Source organism: Mugil cephalus, chromosome 8, assembly GCF_022458985.1.
Source record: "Mugil cephalus isolate CIBA_MC_2020 chromosome 8, CIBA_Mcephalus_1.1, whole genome shotgun sequence".
Lineage (NCBI taxonomy): Eukaryota > Metazoa > Chordata > Actinopteri > Mugiliformes > Mugilidae > Mugil > Mugil cephalus.
The window spans coordinates 20,487,022-20,504,773 of NC_061777.1; the positions used below are offsets into that span (position 1 = coordinate 20,487,022).

Sequence of the window (17,752 nt, forward strand, 5' to 3'; positions counted from 1 at the left end):
GTTCCACGCCCACCTGCTGCCAAAATACTAATTAAGAACAATTTTAACATTTGAGAAGTTGCCAGGAGTTCCTTAGTAACAGGCTCAAATCCAGAGTAACATTCACATCACAATTAGACTCAATTATCAGTGGATGATAATCACTACATTCACTTCAGTTTATTAGCCTACAGGTATTTTACTTCAGTATTTTAATCGTACACTTGAATATTTCTATTTCCAGTGCAATGTTGAGAAAAGATTAAGATACAAACTTCTAAAATATGATGAACCTAAACCGATATAAATATATGCGCCTAATATTAACATGAATAATAGTGAACTGGGTGTTAAGAAAATATGGTCAAACATAATTAAATAAAGAGTTCAATTTCTCACACAATTTTGGCCTCTACAGTGAGGGCGTAGGGGTTTGCTCTTCTGCCTATTGGCTGTTCAGAAGCTGGCAGAACATCTTCACAAATATCTAAATGCAAAGCAAACAGTGTTCCCATTCCTCGCCTTTAATTGATATGCAGGCTGTGTTCATGGGAACAAGGATGTCTAGGTTGGCGTGGGCTGTGGAGTGCCACTCGGCGACCAGGAGGGGGCATCTCAAGTCTTGAAACCGATCACCAGTGAGCTCAGTATAATCCTACAGCAACATCATTCCTGTTGCTATACAACTGATTTATTCTTGATGCCACGGTCGTCGGGTCTAATCCACAACAGCCTGCGCCTTTTTTCCCCTCCGCTGTCCACGCCTGAAGCAAGATTCAACTTGGACTACAGTTTAATTCCTGTCACATTTCCTTACTTGTTTGGTTTCCAGCGTCTTTTTTGCCACTTAACCCAGATTCAACAATTGGCGACTGGGTGTTGAGGAGGAATATTACTGCCTCCAAGAAAACGCGCTGAACAGTGGCGTTATGGGACTACAAGCTTGAATGCGTCCATTTAAGGGCTTTAAGGTGGTGGGCAGAAATATGCATCATCAAGCTGATGTTGTGCGGTAACTACGGACAGAGGTTGATGCACACCTTCTGGAGCTACTATCATCTCCGACAGGTGTGCGGCTGTGAGCAGAGCGGATCAGGCTGCGGCGCAAAGTGCATATATATTCCGCGCAGACAGGCGTCCTGGTTGTGTGTCCAACTATTTGGGCAAAACGCCGACTGGGTCTAACATGTGGGACGCATGCAACAGAGATCCCTGAACATGAGAAAGAGTCGACACCGCGCAAACATGGGTATGTACACTGCCCCGCAAGGTACTCGGGGCATTAATTTCCGTGCAAAGTCTTCTGTCGTTTGCCTAATTACAGTTCACTTAAGGCTGAATTTGCGTGTGTCTTTGCCCCCTGCGGTTTATGAATAATGACTGCAGGCTGAGGGGTCTGAAGGTGGCTTCACTTTTAACAACTATTTGACAAATTATGTCTTGACTGGTTGTCAGTCACCTTTCCAAGGACTCAAGAGCACGACTTTGACTTTGAAGACGAATGAATGTGTTCGTGCAGATGTGCCATGAGCCCAGAGGTGGAATTAAATAAGCTGGAAATAACGCCCCTCTGTTAACACATGCATCAATACATGCACATGCACACATGGGTGATATTTAGTCTCTTTATGCATACTGTATTTATTGAGTTTGATACATGCTTTATGCTCTTAAATCTGTACTTTTCTGTGTGTCTGCAGGACTTTCTGTGCTGTTCAGATGGCTTGTACTCACAGTGGTTGTACCCGCCTGGCTGCTTGCTGCTCCAAGTGGCATCCGTGAACGTCCCTGCCCCTTAAGCTGCAGATGTGATGGGAAAATAATATACTGTGAATCCAATGCCTTCCGTGATGTGCCAAACAATGTGTCTGTAGGCACACAGGGCCTGTCCCTGCGGTACAACAGCCTGGTGAACCTAAGAGCCCACCAATTTGCAGGGCTGAGTCAACTAGTTTGGCTCTACCTCGACCACAATTACATCAATGCTGTGGATGGCCAGGCTTTCCACGGGATACGGAGGCTCAAAGAACTGATTCTCAGCTCAAATAAGATAACACAGCTAAAGAACAACACTTTCCATGATGTCCCGAATTTACGCAACCTTGACCTCTCCTACAATAAACTGCAGGTTCTCCAACCCAATCAATTTTTGGGTCTACGGAAACTGCTGAGCTTACACCTGAGGTCAAACTCCTTGAAGACTGTCCCAATGCGCGTTTTCCTTGACTGCCGCAACCTGGAGTTTCTTGATATTGGCTACAACAGGCTGCGGAGCCTCACACGTAATGCCTTCGCAGGACTCCTGAAGCTTATCGAGCTTCATTTGGAGCACAACCAGTTTTCAAAGATAAATTTTGCTCATTTCCCCCGCCTGATTAACCTGAGAGCTCTTTATCTGCAGTGGAACCGCATCAAATTGCTAACCCAGGGTCTGCCGTGGATGTGGACTTCCTTGCAAAAGTTGGACCTCTCAGGGAATGAGCTCCAAGTTCTGGATCCAAGTACATTTCAATGCCTGCCTAATCTTCAGACTCTTAACCTGGACTCCAACAAACTCAGCAATGTCTCTCAGCAGACAGTGGAGGCTTGGATCTCCCTTACCACTATAAGTCTGGCCGGTAATTTGTGGTACTGTAACCCAAACATATGTCCTCTGGTCGCCTGGCTTAAAGCCTTTAAGGGTAACAAGGAGTCTACTATGATTTGTGCCAGCCCTAAGGAGGCACAGGGAGAGAAAGTAACTGATGTGGTGGACACTTATAACATCTGCACGGCAACGCCGACCCCCATGCCCACAACGACGTCGCCCCGCACCTCTGCATTTCGACCTGAACTGCTCCCTTTTCCCACACAGTCTGTGGTGGATGAAAAGCTGATCTGGAACAGGACAGCCTCCCCAACTCCCTCAGAGGCCTCACCCACCATCCCCTTGCCAGACACAGAGTATGTGTCCTTCCACAAGATCATAGCTGGTAGTGCAGCCCTCTTCTTATCTGTGGCTATAATTCTGCTGGTTATCTACGTCTCATGGAAGCGTTATCCCAGCAGTATCAAACAGCTTCAGCAGCGATCAGCGGTTAAAAAGCGCCAGAAAAAGGCACGGGAGACTGAGCGCTCCCTAAATTCGCCACTGCAAGAGTACTATGTGGACTACAAGCCTTCACACTCAGAGACTATGGATGTGCTGGTTAATGGGACAGGACCTTACACATACACCATCTCAGGCTCCAGGGAATGCGAGGTATGACTGTTGCCCTCCAAAAATCCATTTCCACTGCGAGGCATGAGAGGTAAATTTTTTAAGAATCTGCAGGGAAAAATACTTGTGTTTTCCTCTGCTCTTGTCTGTTATAGGATAAGGATGCAAAGGTCAGTGCATGGTGACTTGTTTTGCAATATGCTGGGTTTGTTCAGTTTCATATGATTACCCAGCTGTTGTCCTGAATCAGACAAAGTAATTGCTAATATATGAATCCCATTAGTAGCTGTTCCTCTTCGTGGGTTACTTACATACAGTAAGATGCATTATACACTAAGTAGGTTCATCCTTCATTCCTGACATAAAATAGCTCATTGATGAATCTGTGCATTATGAGCCAGCCTCTTATTCCTTCTCAAATGGCTTGTGCTGTCTTGAATGGAATGATAAAAATACATTTGATCAAGTCACTCTGCAGGTGGTCCTCTCCTATCCTGTGTGTTTGCTACAACAGCTGTGGTAGCAAACACAAATGTCATGTGAGTCGTGTGCATTTATGTATTAGAAATGTTATTATTTAAGATTACACACACACACATACACCCACACACACACACATACATACATACATATATATATGTGTGTGTGTATGTATGTATGTATAATTGTATTTGTCTGGCAGTTGAGTACTTAGAATTTTTCTCATTAGCTTGATTTACAAAGTTCAAATAGTCTTTGCAGGCTGGAGAACACCATAAAGGCCTATAGCCAAATAAAAAATAAATCATGCATTTGGGCTGGATTTCTGCCTGCAGTAAGAGACTGCAATATGCTGTTTTTGTTTAATCTTAGAAACATATAGCTATTTTGCTACACAAGGGGAAACTTTTCTCCAAAGAAGTCAAATTGAATTTTTTATCTCCTCCTCATGACTAACTCTGAACCGCTATACGGAAGGAAGGGATTGAGACGGAGAGCCTTGACAGAAAGAGTAATCAATTTGCTCACACTTAATTAGGCAGTTTTTTTTTTTTTTTTTTTTTGCCTGTGTACTCTTTTTTTCCTTAATGCTCTGCATCTGTTGCCCTTTGCCCGGCAGGTTTTTTTCCCCCCTCATTTGGCTGTACAGTTAGGTGTGATTAACATTAACTGTTGTACAGGGAAGACTGTAGTGTCACTGGAGTCCTCGTTCCACCTTTTGTCAGACTAAGCAGACATGCTGTGGAGAACAGGAGACATCTTTCTTCTCCACTGTATCTGTCAGTGCAGCTCAGAGACGAAGTTTTATCTCTCAGTGCCGCACACCTCATTTCCTATATTCTGCATGGACCCCATAAATCATTTTATAAAAAGTCGTACGTCAGTGGATCGTACTGCGCCACTCACATTTCTTGTTGTGTCCTTTACCGAAGTCACCGGAGTTTCTCGCGCAAGTATGTTTCATTGTTTTCAGTAATGTCACATACTGGTTCACAGGTAGCTAAATCAGCTCTTTGTCAGATTATCTGTGGCAGAGCATTTTTCAAAAACAGGGGAAGCTTGAGGTGAGATGGTCGGCTTATCAATCTTGTAGCTTTCATGTGGGAATGTGGCATGGGAGCATTAAATGGCAGACCTAATGGGGCTTCTGCTAGCTAGAATAACTAATAGCCCATCAGAGGTAAGGAGCCGAGACTTCCCTTAGCTTTGTTATTCCTTGCCCTCTACAGCTCAAGGGAGCAGCTTGAGTTGTTAAAAATGTAATGGGATTTTTTTTTTTTTTTTTTTTTTCTGTGTATGTGTGTTACATTTCATGCCATACACTGCAATGGAAGAACTCATGCTACAACTAGAGACTTTCAAAACCTCCTCCTGGATTGGTTCCTTTGGCACAAATTACTACAACATTTGTTTTAATGAAGTATCATGCAGTATACTGGATTTTCAATATAGGTTACATAGATTTGCAGTGGTAGCTTCTCGAGCTGTTTGCATCACATTACAGGCAATGCAGCAGAGTCTCTTCCGACATATGAGAAGGTAATAGTGAATGGCACAAAAAATAAAATGTCAGAAGAAGGAAAGTGGGAGAGATGTTGTATCTGAAAAGGCAGCTCCGGGGCTCAACCCCACACTCGGGAGCATATTGTAAATGCCAGTGTGCCCCAGCACATTATTTTAGCTATCCCAGAGAGCAAGCACTTAAGCTATTAGCTGCATTTTCAATTAGGAGAAAGAGCTTTGTAATTGAAGCCTGTTATCTTCTGCACATGCCCAGACCAAGAGACGTGGAGTTAATTTGTTTCTATAGATTTCCTCCAGCACAGCTCAGCAGGTTGGTTTCAACACTCCAAACTCGACTCGCAGAGTGCGAATTTTGATGAACACTTTGAACTGTGCGGTGCCATGCTCTTCCTGTGGCACATTACTTTGAAAAGAAAAGCCATCTCTGCCCTGTATGCCATCCTTCCTTCTGTGCACACAGAGCAGCTGCAGCAGTTGCTGTCCACCCACAGATCATCCCCTGCAAAGTTAACTCAGGAAATATTAAGGTGAAAATCCCACCGTCTCAGCCAAAGGCGATTCTTGTGCTTGGGCAGAATCTGCAAGCATTAATAAGGTGAGGAGCTCCTGCTCTCAGATAATTAAACTGGGCTGTGAGAAAGGCAGATGAACTGAGGGGAAAAGAGGGTGTGCCGCTGCCACTTGTGCACCGTCTGTAACTGATTGACAGTAATGCTGTCTCAAAGAGACTAAAATACAGTTTTAGACCTTTTTAAATTCAACATTTCCCAAGGTGTCGGGAAGAGAAACACTCAGTGTGGCCCCTTAGTCACATTAAAAACAAATAAATCCTATAGATCAAATCAGTCTTTGCCTGAGACAAACATTATATCCGTGGGCATGTTTCACTCAGTAAACATTTGTTTAATTTGTAGGCACTATAATAGGAGCCCTGCCTTTAAAATGTCAGGGCTAAAAACCCAAAGATGATGGATGATCAAAATACTGTCTCTGCTTGCCAAGATGGCAGCTTGCACTTCATCTGTGCGTAAATGCACAGAAGGCAGGCTTCCATCAAGTGAAGAGAGTTTTGACAGTTTTCAATGTTTGTTGCCAAATAAAGGCTAGCCACATAAGTAGAATAGCCTGTAAAAAAAAAAAAAAAAAAGACGTGTCATCTTTTAACACATGACTTTTCACATATGCCGTGGGAGGACACATGTTGATGTAAATATCTAACACATTTATGACAAGGGAGCAAAACATGCAGTATGAAACGTGGACAGCAATACATATATATATATATTTTGTTCTCCCTTAAATAGCTGTATCTTTTGCGATTTATTCTCATTTTGCTTGGTTGACTTCTTGTTTGGTGGGACTGAAAATTACTGTAACCGCAAGACTGGGTGGCAATGATTCATTGATTCACAGAAGTAGACTACTTAAGTTTTAACATACCCGATGATTCTGTGAAAAATGGGCCCTGGTAAGCTCCATTCAAACTCGTCTGCAGTAAAATACAGGAAGAAGCAGCCAGTTAAGTGAATTGGCTGTAATGGCCGTTACACAACATCATCTTTTAGTGCCATGCGTGGCATTTTGTGGAAGGTGATGTGTTGAAAGAAAAATCGATAGATTTAAGAGTATGATCTAGTGTATCATGCTGGCCCGTGACGCTTTGTTATGCCAAGAGTGCGCGTGTAATTATGAAAATGTGTAATTTATTTGTTTGAAAATCAGGTTTTTACAGTAAACATGGCAAATAAATTGCTTTCAAAAGTGACGGCCTAGACGTTCTGTGATTGATGCTTTTTGCTCTCTAAAGGACTAGTCTGACATTCAAGGAACTCCACCTGTTCTCTTGCTGAGAGCTAGATGAGAAGATGGATACGACACTGATCATAGTAGGTACAGAAACACAAACAGGCCCTCAAGGAGAAAATAATACCAGCAAAACCGTGGTGGCCGGTTACAAGCACAAGCAGATGTTTTCACTAGTCATATACCAGCGGTTTAACCTCATTGTTTTTATTGTCTTATTGGACTGTTGGATTATTTGGACAAATACAGCCTGGCCACCGACTGAAAAAGGGCACTGTGGCCTATAATCCGCATTTTAATTTAGACTGAATATTCTCCTAAAGGTTGCAAGAGCTGACAAGAAGTTCTTTGCAGCCAAGAGACCTAAGTCCAACAATTATCTCTTAGAGGGTTTGAAGTATATATACAGGAAATGAAAATTTATTTTAGGGAAATACAGAGGTTAAGAATGATTACTTTTCTGCCAGATGTTGTTTTTTTTTTTTGGCTGGATTAAGGTCGCAACCTTACGGTTAGAAATAATTGTTTCCAGCGTTTACCCTTCATCATTCAAAACTAGTCAAAATGCTGACATCGTTCTAGCCTCTAAATATGACACAATAAAATGTACCTGAGAGACACAGTCATGGCTGTTATCAAGTTAAACTGTTGCTGAGAGATTCATCAGCAAACATGCACATAATGGGTTCCAGACTCTGGGTTCTGTGAAGCGTCTTGAGCGTCACATTTGGATTGTTAGTGACGCTGTATAAATTAAACGGAATAATCAGACCTCAGACCTATCTTTGGTGAAGCACCTCTCGGGCTGCTGTGAGCGTGGGGTGAGATCTCCTCTAAATAAACATACTCTGTGATATGTATGATTCAGAGTTTTGACAGATGTTCCTCATGGAGGTGCAATGTTTGCTCTGGTGAGGGGGTGGAATACATTAGTGAGGCAAAAAAGCGTGAATCGAGGAGAGGCAACACGAGATCTGCGCGACAATAGCTTGTAATGTCACATGGCATTTTAAGATGAATGTGGCAATTCGGTTGTTTCACTGCAATTAATCTCAGCATCTCTTTCATCTAATTGATGTTTCCGTGATTTTATTATTCTCATTATGCTGTGCTAATAGCACATGTCGCAGCCAGCTAACAGCTTAATCTGGTACTGGCGGAAAAAATGATGTTCTTCTTCCACGCTTCAACACGGACAATATTGAATTTCACTCTGGCTTAGATGTACTTATTTACACAACATATAAAATGAACTGCTATTTGTTCCTCTGACCGATCACTACGGATTCTTGCAGAGGCTTAAAGCCAGGGAAAACACTGTGTTGTTTAGGAAAAAGAAATGAAAGTCACGGCTTTATTGACCTCCAAACCTCTATTTTAAATTGAGGTCAGCATTGACTGACAACATCATTAACTCTGATATGCACTTGATTTTACACGATAACCTAGTCCTTCATTTAAGCCCAAGATCAAATGAACTTGTCATGAGCACATCAGGTGAGTCAGCACATGTTAGGGGTCTACGGTACACTAGAATACAGTATAAAAATGAACCGGTAATTATGAAATGGATTAGAAGCCCCACTTTTGCTCAGACTAATTTGGAAGAAAATGAAAAGACCACAGAGATAAGTCAAACTAATTCATAATTTCCCATCACACAACCTCCAGTGGTCCTCCCCTCCTGCAGCCACACACAAAGCATGATGAATATTTAATGTGATATTAAACTTCTCTTCGGTTTTGTGTTCAGGGCCATTTTGTTCAATCAGCGGTGAATATGCTAAAACCAGTTTTCCGTTAATTAAAAGTATGCTTGGGTGGAAATCCTTTCTGACAGTGAAAATCTCAATCAGTGAAGGCGTCTGATGTCAATAATCAGCTCAACGCATCACTAAAAACCAAGGGAAGAGCAGCAACACCATGAACATGAACATATTGAAACTTTGTCTTTCCCGCCTGATTTACTTAGCGGCACCATCCAGCGTGGCAGCAAAGCACATCGTTTTAATAAAGAAGTCAGGCAAAAGTTGACGATATTTCATTCTGTGAATCAGCACATAGTAAAACGAGCTTTTTACCTGTAGTGCAGTCTGCAGCTCTTCATTGAACAGCTCACTGTGGCTGCTCCTTCTTGCTCCTTGTTGCTCCTTCTATATGCGTGCAATATTTCCAACTGATCCACTGAAAAAAAACAACAACAACAAAAAAACATTTAATTTGCATTAACAACAATCTTGAAACCCTTCTCCAGTGGGCATCTGATTACTGGTTAGACGACTTTCTAAATAATTTATCAGTTAATTGTGCAAAGGAGATGGCGACAAACTAGCTCACACCCACTCTCCTAGCCGTGCTGCAGCTCGCAGGCGTCTGTCCATCACAATTGTGTCCAAAGAAGAGGGATAATTGTGTTTATTGTTGGCGCAACCAACTACACAGCAGATGCTATCAATGGCAATAACGTACTGAAATTTAGCAAGCACAGCATTCTTAGTTTAGTGTAATGGCATGCTAGCATGTTATAGCAACATCTATTAAATTGTCATTAATTTGGCGAGTAGACATTTATATTCTTATGTCATTAAGGTTCAACCTCTAGGGACCATGAGTGTGTGTGTTTAGCTTGTATCAGTAACAGTAGGTGTCCAACCAGCAGACTGACACACACACAAAAACACACACACACGTCGCTAGTGCAGGTCCTCAACACAAATGACAGTCTGCCCTCTGCTATTCATTTTCTGGTCTTAATCTCCATTTTACATCATAAACAAGACAGCATAATTTGTTAGTGATTAATACTGTTACACAGTTACATTAACATTACAATAAACCTTTCTGATCTTACACAGCTTTGGAAAATTACTTGAGAAAACATTTAATTAAAATTAGATTAGATTCTAAGGGTTCATCATGAAATCCTTAGAAGATTTTAATTGTAATATTAACAACCATTTAGTTAAGGTTTAGAAAATGATCGAAGACGTGGAAAGGGAAAGACTTATTTGCTCCTATTTATGCTAAGCTAAGTTAAGCGTCTGCTGTCTGACAAAAAATGGAGAGATGCAGGTTAAAGGTTTATTTATTTAAATAATAAAGACAGCAGCTAAACCTTAACAAGATGATGTTTGAGTGGGGGTATCAGTGTGTCTGTCGATGGGTAAATATTAGTGTGTGTGTACTGTTGGAAGGAGCGAAAATAAAGTAACTGGGCCGAAGCCAACAAAGCAAAAACTTTGACACCAGAGGGATCAAAGTCGAGGGGCGAGACACGACCAGGAACGAGTGAACCAGGGGCCAGAACTTAAAGGCTCAGGGAGACGGGCCAGGTCCCCCAAGGTTTCCCAAATTGAGACCCGCCCACTAAGGTACTTGCAGAAAACAGACGAGCACAAAACAGGACAAAGGGGGAAACACAGAACAGGCCCTACAGCTTCTCATCAGCTCTTGTTGAGAAGATAAAAATGTGTTGTTGCTTTTTCTCATACTGACGTCCATGAGGTCACATCACTCCATCATCTCAGGCTAACCTGCTCATGATACCAACTAGCACTCAGCACGAGGCTAAAGCAACTATCTGTTGACGTATTTCACACTGGAGAGGAACAGCAATCTCCTCTGAGTTTTACACATCCAGTAAACCTCTTCATCTTCTCCCTCGACGTTGAAATATTTACACGCTTGCTTTCAGCATACAGCGGCCATAATTCTTACCATTAGAATCTATCTTTATCACTTTGATTATGTTGTTTAGGGGCATTTGCTGAAATAGCTCATGGCCTTGTTTTTGTCAGAGAATAATCACTGTTTTTCTCAGAAGGACACTCTAAAAGGCTGAAGTCTCAATCAATCAATCTTTCAGTGTTACCTGAAATGATTACAAACACCTTCCAAAAGCATTTTTAATGCTCTGCGACTAAAGGAACGCGCTCGGCCTTTCCGGACTGATTTTGTTGTCACAAAGCGGTAATGTCTCACGTGCTGCACAATTTCCACTTTGCTGTAGCTCCACGGCTGAGCGTCTAGTTTTGGTGTCAGACACTCTGAAAAATTGCCCCACAATTTTACATTGGCATTCAACAATCCGTCATAAAAGAGAAATGCATCTTAGGAGAGAAATGCATCTTAGAAGAGGCACAGAAACCAATTTCTCAGTTGACAGCAGCCTAAATAGACCACAATGCAGTGCAATGCAAAGTCAAGATATGCAGAGGTTTGAGTGAGGGCTGTTTACTTTTTTGACTTTGACGCTCTCCTTTACCACTGTTGCCGTGCTCATAAAGCCGGCACATCCAACTGAATTAAATAAGCTGACCCTCACTCTCTGGGTGAAAGTCAAAGGGCATTTAGGGAAATGCAGGAAATCACTAACTGAAGCCGAAGCAGACGTGGCAAGTTGAGGGAAGTTGGGTGCTCGTCAGATTACTGCTAAATCACTTCTGGCATGCGCTGAGCGTCGCAGATTGATGATACATAGCAGTGTAAGAGTATCCGGGGGTGGATTTTTTCATTAAGCCTCGTGTCTTGAGACGGAGTTGAAGAACAAAAGAACTGTTTCAATTCTTAGGGAATCCAGACCCATGTCTTCTATGAAAAAAACATGTCTGAACATATCTGCAAATTTCTAATAAGGTCTCGAAAATCTGAATCCCATCTTGAGTGTCCTATTATTATGGCATATCTATCAATCAGTAATCACATGCCCTGGATTTAAGCTTCTGTTCACTCAGTCAGTGACACTCGAAACAAGGATCTGCTTCAATGGGATTTGAAGGCTTATCTGGCACTTTATGAAAAGTCAGGCACTGCAGACAGAATTAATAATATAACATGAAAATATGAGACGTGGCACTTTATGCTGTTTTATGGTCACAGCAGCCATGTTAATTTTTCAGCTCAGCTTGAAGCGGTTATCGCCTGTTTAGCCCTTCGTTTTATTATGATGTATTTAATTAGAGTTATTAAGACACTTTCAGTGAGATGCTGTATAGTTCTGACTACTGTGTCACTTTGATTCACTGCGGAAAAAAAAAAAACTCCAAAGCGATACTTAAAAGAGAATGAAATGTTAGTGAGACACATTACCACATGTCCTAGTAAAGTTGGCGGACTGCGATTTGTATCTCCACCCTTCTCTGTAAAACGTCAGTACAGTGTCTTTTATATTTGTCTGTTGGGAAGGATTTCGTCTCAGAAACTAAAACCTCTTCATCATGTAGCTACAACATCGCAGTGGGAAAAAATGGTGAGTCAGTCAGCATAAACGGAGAATGATGTAGCGTCGCTGCCATCTTCTCCCGGTGTTAGTGTGAAATATGAACACGGACATGATTGACAATGCCGCCGTTTGTAGTTTATCTTAGTTACCCGTGTTTAAATGAATGTTTGTAAATGCGAACGCTAGCTAAGGTCATAATTTACATAATATCGGCAATTGTGAATTGAATGAGAATCACTTGCGTGTGTTGGCCATATATCGTACATATGGAGAGTGAACGAAGCACAAGACAAGGCTGGTGTCTGGAGACGTGCTTCTTCACCAAAGCATGTTTTGAGCTAAATGTGAATATTAGACGTAGGTAATTTCTATGTTGGGGCAATGGGGCAATGTCATGCCAAAGGGAGAAAAAGATATTTTTTCAACCACATTAAACCACATTCTTCCACCTATCTTTTACTGCAATCCGCCATACAGTATCAGACACCACTCATTGCCTCATACAGGAAAGGATTGGTCAGGTTCCTCTTTCTGAGGGGCTCAGATCCTTTGTCGCTGTGCTGCTACAGCTGCACTGGCTGGCGTTATCTCCTGCGCTGTGGCGCTTCTTCCAACAAACTGGGCAACCGGTGGGGAAGCCTCTCATCCTCTCTATGCCGAGCTGAGGCAGCTCAGCAGCACATTCACCCACATGCTCCTCCAATCAGCTGCTTCAGAGCATCTAGGAGGCTCTTTCTGGCACCCAGCCATCAGAGTCCATGATGTCACATCACCAAGCGCTTCCAGCCTCCGCTGACTGCAACTCAAACATGCCACTCAGAGTCAAACGGTCCGACCACATAGATTGGTCATGGTTACCACAAATATGATTGTGGTGCTCATGCACACATGGAAAATGTATTCAAGGATATGTGTACACACAGATTCTTATTTTGCTATTATCTTAAATACCATCTAAAATGTCTGTATGAAAAGGCAGAGGCACGCTAAAGCACACATGATTCATTCTGTGGTACTAAATTTGATCGATAGTTTCAGACATTACAGTAGATGTTTCAGAGAGGCAGATTCTTGACAGACCTTCAGTGCAGCCCACGTGGCTAATGTGGGTTTTAGTGTGGTTATAGTGAGCAGGGGTGAGGGATCAAGCCCCATTTCCCAAATCTATCAAACTTATAAACAAAATCTTATTTCCAAATGTTGACTGGTTCCACAGCTGTCGCTGCGCAAATTGACTCGAGGGATTAAGAGTTGCCAGAGTCACACGTCACTTCTGTGTGATCACAACGACGGATGCTATAGAGATGTATAAACATTGCTTTTGCATATAATTTGTTGTGACACATATTGTGCGCAGGTGGAGGCAGATTAAGGATTCTCTATTTTCTCTATTTTCATTCCAAGTGCCAATGCGTCTTTTCAAACCGAACAAATGGGTCAGCGATTCGTTACGCAGGAGTAATTTTACTTTGCCTTATCTAAAAGCCATATGTAATACACTGATCAGTGCGGTGTTTTGGCAGTCCAAATTTAAAATGATTTATGAATTCAAGTGAGTATGAGGCGCATATTAACCTAAAATTTCACTCCACGCTGGGGCAAAATTAGAGTTAATTTGGTCATTAATAGAAAAGAAAAACAACACTATCTACATAATACAGTTTGTGTAGGGCACGCGATCCTGTTAGGATTATCAGTGAGCAGAATTTAAACAGACCTCGGTTGGTTTCAGGCTTCTTCCTTTCGATTCTCTGTTCCCCAGGTACATTACTCCATGGTTTAGTGCCATGTCTTTTCAACAACATCCTCTTCTAGCCATGTTTCCTGAGACAGTGAGAAAATAAATAGGTCAACAATCCGGGTAACCTGCAGCAAACTGACAGAAAACTGCTGCAGGCAGTATTTTAAATTTGCATGTTTTCTTGACTGTACTTAATAGCCAATATGATCCTAAAATAAAAATCAATCTTTGCAGGAAATCATTATAATATTCGAAAGCTACATCCGTCTGCTCATTATAAACGGGAAGCGTTTAAGTGATGTAATACTGTATACATCCATGCAAATCATTTGGCAGCCACAGCGGAATTGTTGCTGTACATGTATCCTGTTGTTGTTACTATTCCATTTAAAGTACCAAAGGAAAACATAAATGTACACATTAGAAGCTTTAAAGTGACCTACTGTCATTATCAGATATTGCGGCTGGGCCCCACCAAAACCCTTGTGACACTATAACCCTGTTATAATGTTAGGGTGGTAAAAATCCACATCAAAAACACTTTACTCCCCACCATTTACCATTTATTGTTCCCTGGGAAATAGCAGCACTGGATCCACTCAGCCACTCCCATCACAGGTGGATGCACCCGAACAAAGAACCGAGTGTTTTAGCAATAATATATCATTTTAAAACCTCATCCTGTAGCAGCGGCTGGTAGGATGATTCATGTCCAGTTTTTGTAAATGTCCTCGAGTTAGAGAGAGGTCATGGTTTTAGGGTTGAAATGTGGTGGAACCTTCCATGGTTAAAATAACAACTACTTGTTAAAAATGAAGGAATGACTGCTGACATGCATTTAAGAGATGGTCGTTAACAAGCAATTATTGCAGTCATTATTGCTGAAAGGGGAGTCTTCCACATGGATGTGATTTATTTTTTCCTGTTAATTTGAACTCATTATGATGTAACAAACGGATTCAAAGCGCAAGAGTAAATGAAAGGACGTCAGAACAAAGTGCGGGGATGGTGCATGTTTCTGCAGAGCTTTCCTTGCACGGATAAATCAGAGGGTGAGATTATCCCTGGAGCCAGCAGGAGAGGCATTTCATCAATTGAAGATCAAGACTTTGTATTGATCTCGTGGCCCATACATGTTTGACATTACTGAAACCTCTCTGTTTTTGGTGGCTCTTGGATCTCAGTCAATCCCCATTTCCATGGAACGCAGAGGTGTGAGCCTGAGCAGCGGCAGAACTGAGAGGTCATGTGCTTCTTTTACTTCAGATGCAGTTATTTTTTTCTTCTTCTTTCGCACCCACTTGTCAAGCACTTTTTCCTCTTTGTAACATTAGAACTGCAGATGCTTCTCGTCGAATCCACTGGATGTTCAGGGTTTTTCTTTGTGTCCTGTTCCAATTGAGATTTTGTCGTTCACTGTCAAATCTAATCAAACCAAACTGACCACATTGAAATGGCGCTTGTAGTCCTCCATATTAACGCAGCTTCATTTCGAACTACATGTAATGTCTTACTAAGGATAGCACTTGATGATGGAAACTATTTTCCTGCAGAACATTTTATTGCCTGCGGTTCATTTTTAGTGGTAATGCTTTCCGACCACATTCAGACTGTTACTGGGACACAGCGCTGTGTTTTTATAAAATATCTCTTTATGCTCTAACTTAACATTTCGATGCCACAACACGCTTGAAATAGTTGAGAAAGGCGCTCCATGTATTTTAGAGGTCTCAAGGCAGCAGAGAACAAGGCTGCTGATATGAATCCTTATGAGCAGCAGAATTTAATCCAATCTGCATCACAACAGCCCACGAGTCAGAGATTCATAGTTCACACATCCTGCTGGAGCCAGGCACGCTTCCACTTCTCTCCAGACCACAGAGACACACACACACACACACACACACAGTATATCATTGTAGCATTCATTACCAAAGCGTTGTGGACACGGTAGCAATCACATCCGACTGCAAAGTGTGGAAATCAAGTGGGTTTTTTTTCTTCTCTCATTGTGGAAATGGTGACTAAAGCCCTCATCATGTACTATTTGTCAGCAGTTTCTGAGTCAGGCGGGAGCTGGTGGCTTTTCCAATTTGGTGACAATTACTGTTACAGATGGGAAGACCATGACAAGGACCCTAAAGCACCTCCTAAAGCTTGCACTGTATGTTGTACTGCTAGCTGACACCCCATCATGTTCCTGTTAATGTGCTTGAGAGATGCTGAATGAGAGATTTTTTTATTTTTTATTTCAAGTATATTTATAGTGACTTGGTGCACACAAGGGAACTCTTCTCCCAGTAGGTTTTAAGATTATTACATCTATCTATCTATCTATCTATCTATCTATCTATCTATCTATCTATCTATCTATCTATCTATCTATCTATCTATCTATCTATCTATCTATCTATCTATCTATCTATCTATCTAACAACATTTCCTGAACACCTAATGTTTTATAAACTATTGTTAGGGTGCATTTTGTGGCTACAATCCTAGTTTATTGCATAGTTTACAGCACTTAAGCACGTCCTTAATCCGAACATGCTGGTTGACAGAGAAACAGGAGAAAAGAAAATCCTGAAGTTGAACTTCATGACATCTCAAAATGACTTCTATTAATCATAAGGCAACAACCATGGTCTCTATTTACTAGACTCAATGGTGCAGTTTATCAGGTTACTAAAAAACCTCAGCTGGTCCTCTCAACATGGCGGACACCGAGCTCCGCTTAGATCATTGAACTTCTCACCCTATTATGCAAAGTGAGCCCAGCCGCTTTGCACAGGATTGCCATTTGGCTGCTTGTGTCAGGAACGCCGAGGTTTAAGTCCCTCAAAGCCGAGAGCTGGAATAAAAAGCAACCAGTGAAGCTGGAGCTTTGTTTGTGGCTCAGCTTTTTCACTATAAAATAATAATTTTTATAAGTGCCTGATTATTATATTATTAAATAATATCATAATCAGTGGTCACTCAACATTTTCAGTGCACTTGTGAAATCAAACAAGTGCTTCTTAATATGTGAGTATACTCATACCTTGTGTTAATTTAAAAGCCACTATCACATGGATAAAAATATGGTGTGGGAATTTTTCGTTTGGTTAATCTGCCCCAGTTCTATGTTATAATAAAGTGGATTAATATGAAAAAGACATTTTAAAGAAGGGTGCAAAACATGCTTTTCACTTATTTTAATAGCATTCATACCTTGAAAGGTGGCTTAAAGCTGCATTAAGCAAATACATAAGCAGTGGAGCAACAGACAGCACAAAGAAACAGGCTGTGGTGGTGCCAGAATTCATGCCCCTGTTTTCTAATCTAAATTTATAACACACAAAATAACGAGTGTTAAGCCCCATGTAGAGGTCAGCTGAACTGGGCTCCCTTTCATACAATTATACATGTATAATCTGCTTAGTGCTGCAGCCGGGGCATTGGCAGGACGTCTGCCCATTAATTACTCATTTCATGTATTGCACATTAGGTCAGTAGTGACAAGTTCCCGTAGACCATGGAGTAGCCTTCAAAGCGCCTGCTTTATTCAACCAACTAGTCAGAGACCCACAATACTGAATTTATTTTAATATGAAAAATGTAGTATATAAAGATCAAAGAAATAAATTCCAGGGTGGACCAAGAGAATGTGGTAATTTTGCTTATTGGCTCAATTGATTAATACTAATAATTGCAGATTGCAGATAATTGCAGATCTACATGAAGAGTAATTACACCGATATATAATTATTGTGGGTGGATATTTTAACCTTTAATTGTTAATCACAGTTTAGTTGTTAACATTATT

General features: G+C 41.4%; 1 protein-coding gene across 3 annotated transcripts in view; it reads left to right on the forward strand.

Annotated features, from left to right (window-relative positions):
- Window positions 1-689: 689 nt before the first annotated feature.
- Window positions 690-17,752, forward strand: part of LOC125011672 (leucine-rich repeat transmembrane neuronal protein 4-like) — a 64,299-nt gene continuing 47,236 nt past the window's right edge. For 2 of the 3 annotated variants that reach the window (XM_047590917.1, XM_047590916.1), the window contains exons 1-2: window positions 690-1,228; window positions 1,680-3,269. In XM_047590917.1, coding sequence (XP_047446873.1) covers window positions 1,177-1,228; window positions 1,680-3,226 — 1,599 coding nt within the window. In that variant the 5' untranslated portion in view covers window positions 690-1,176 and the 3' untranslated portion in view covers window positions 3,227-3,269. The remainder of the gene's footprint in view (window positions 1,229-1,679; window positions 3,270-17,752) is intronic. The other variant, XM_047590915.1, reaches the window with a different exon arrangement.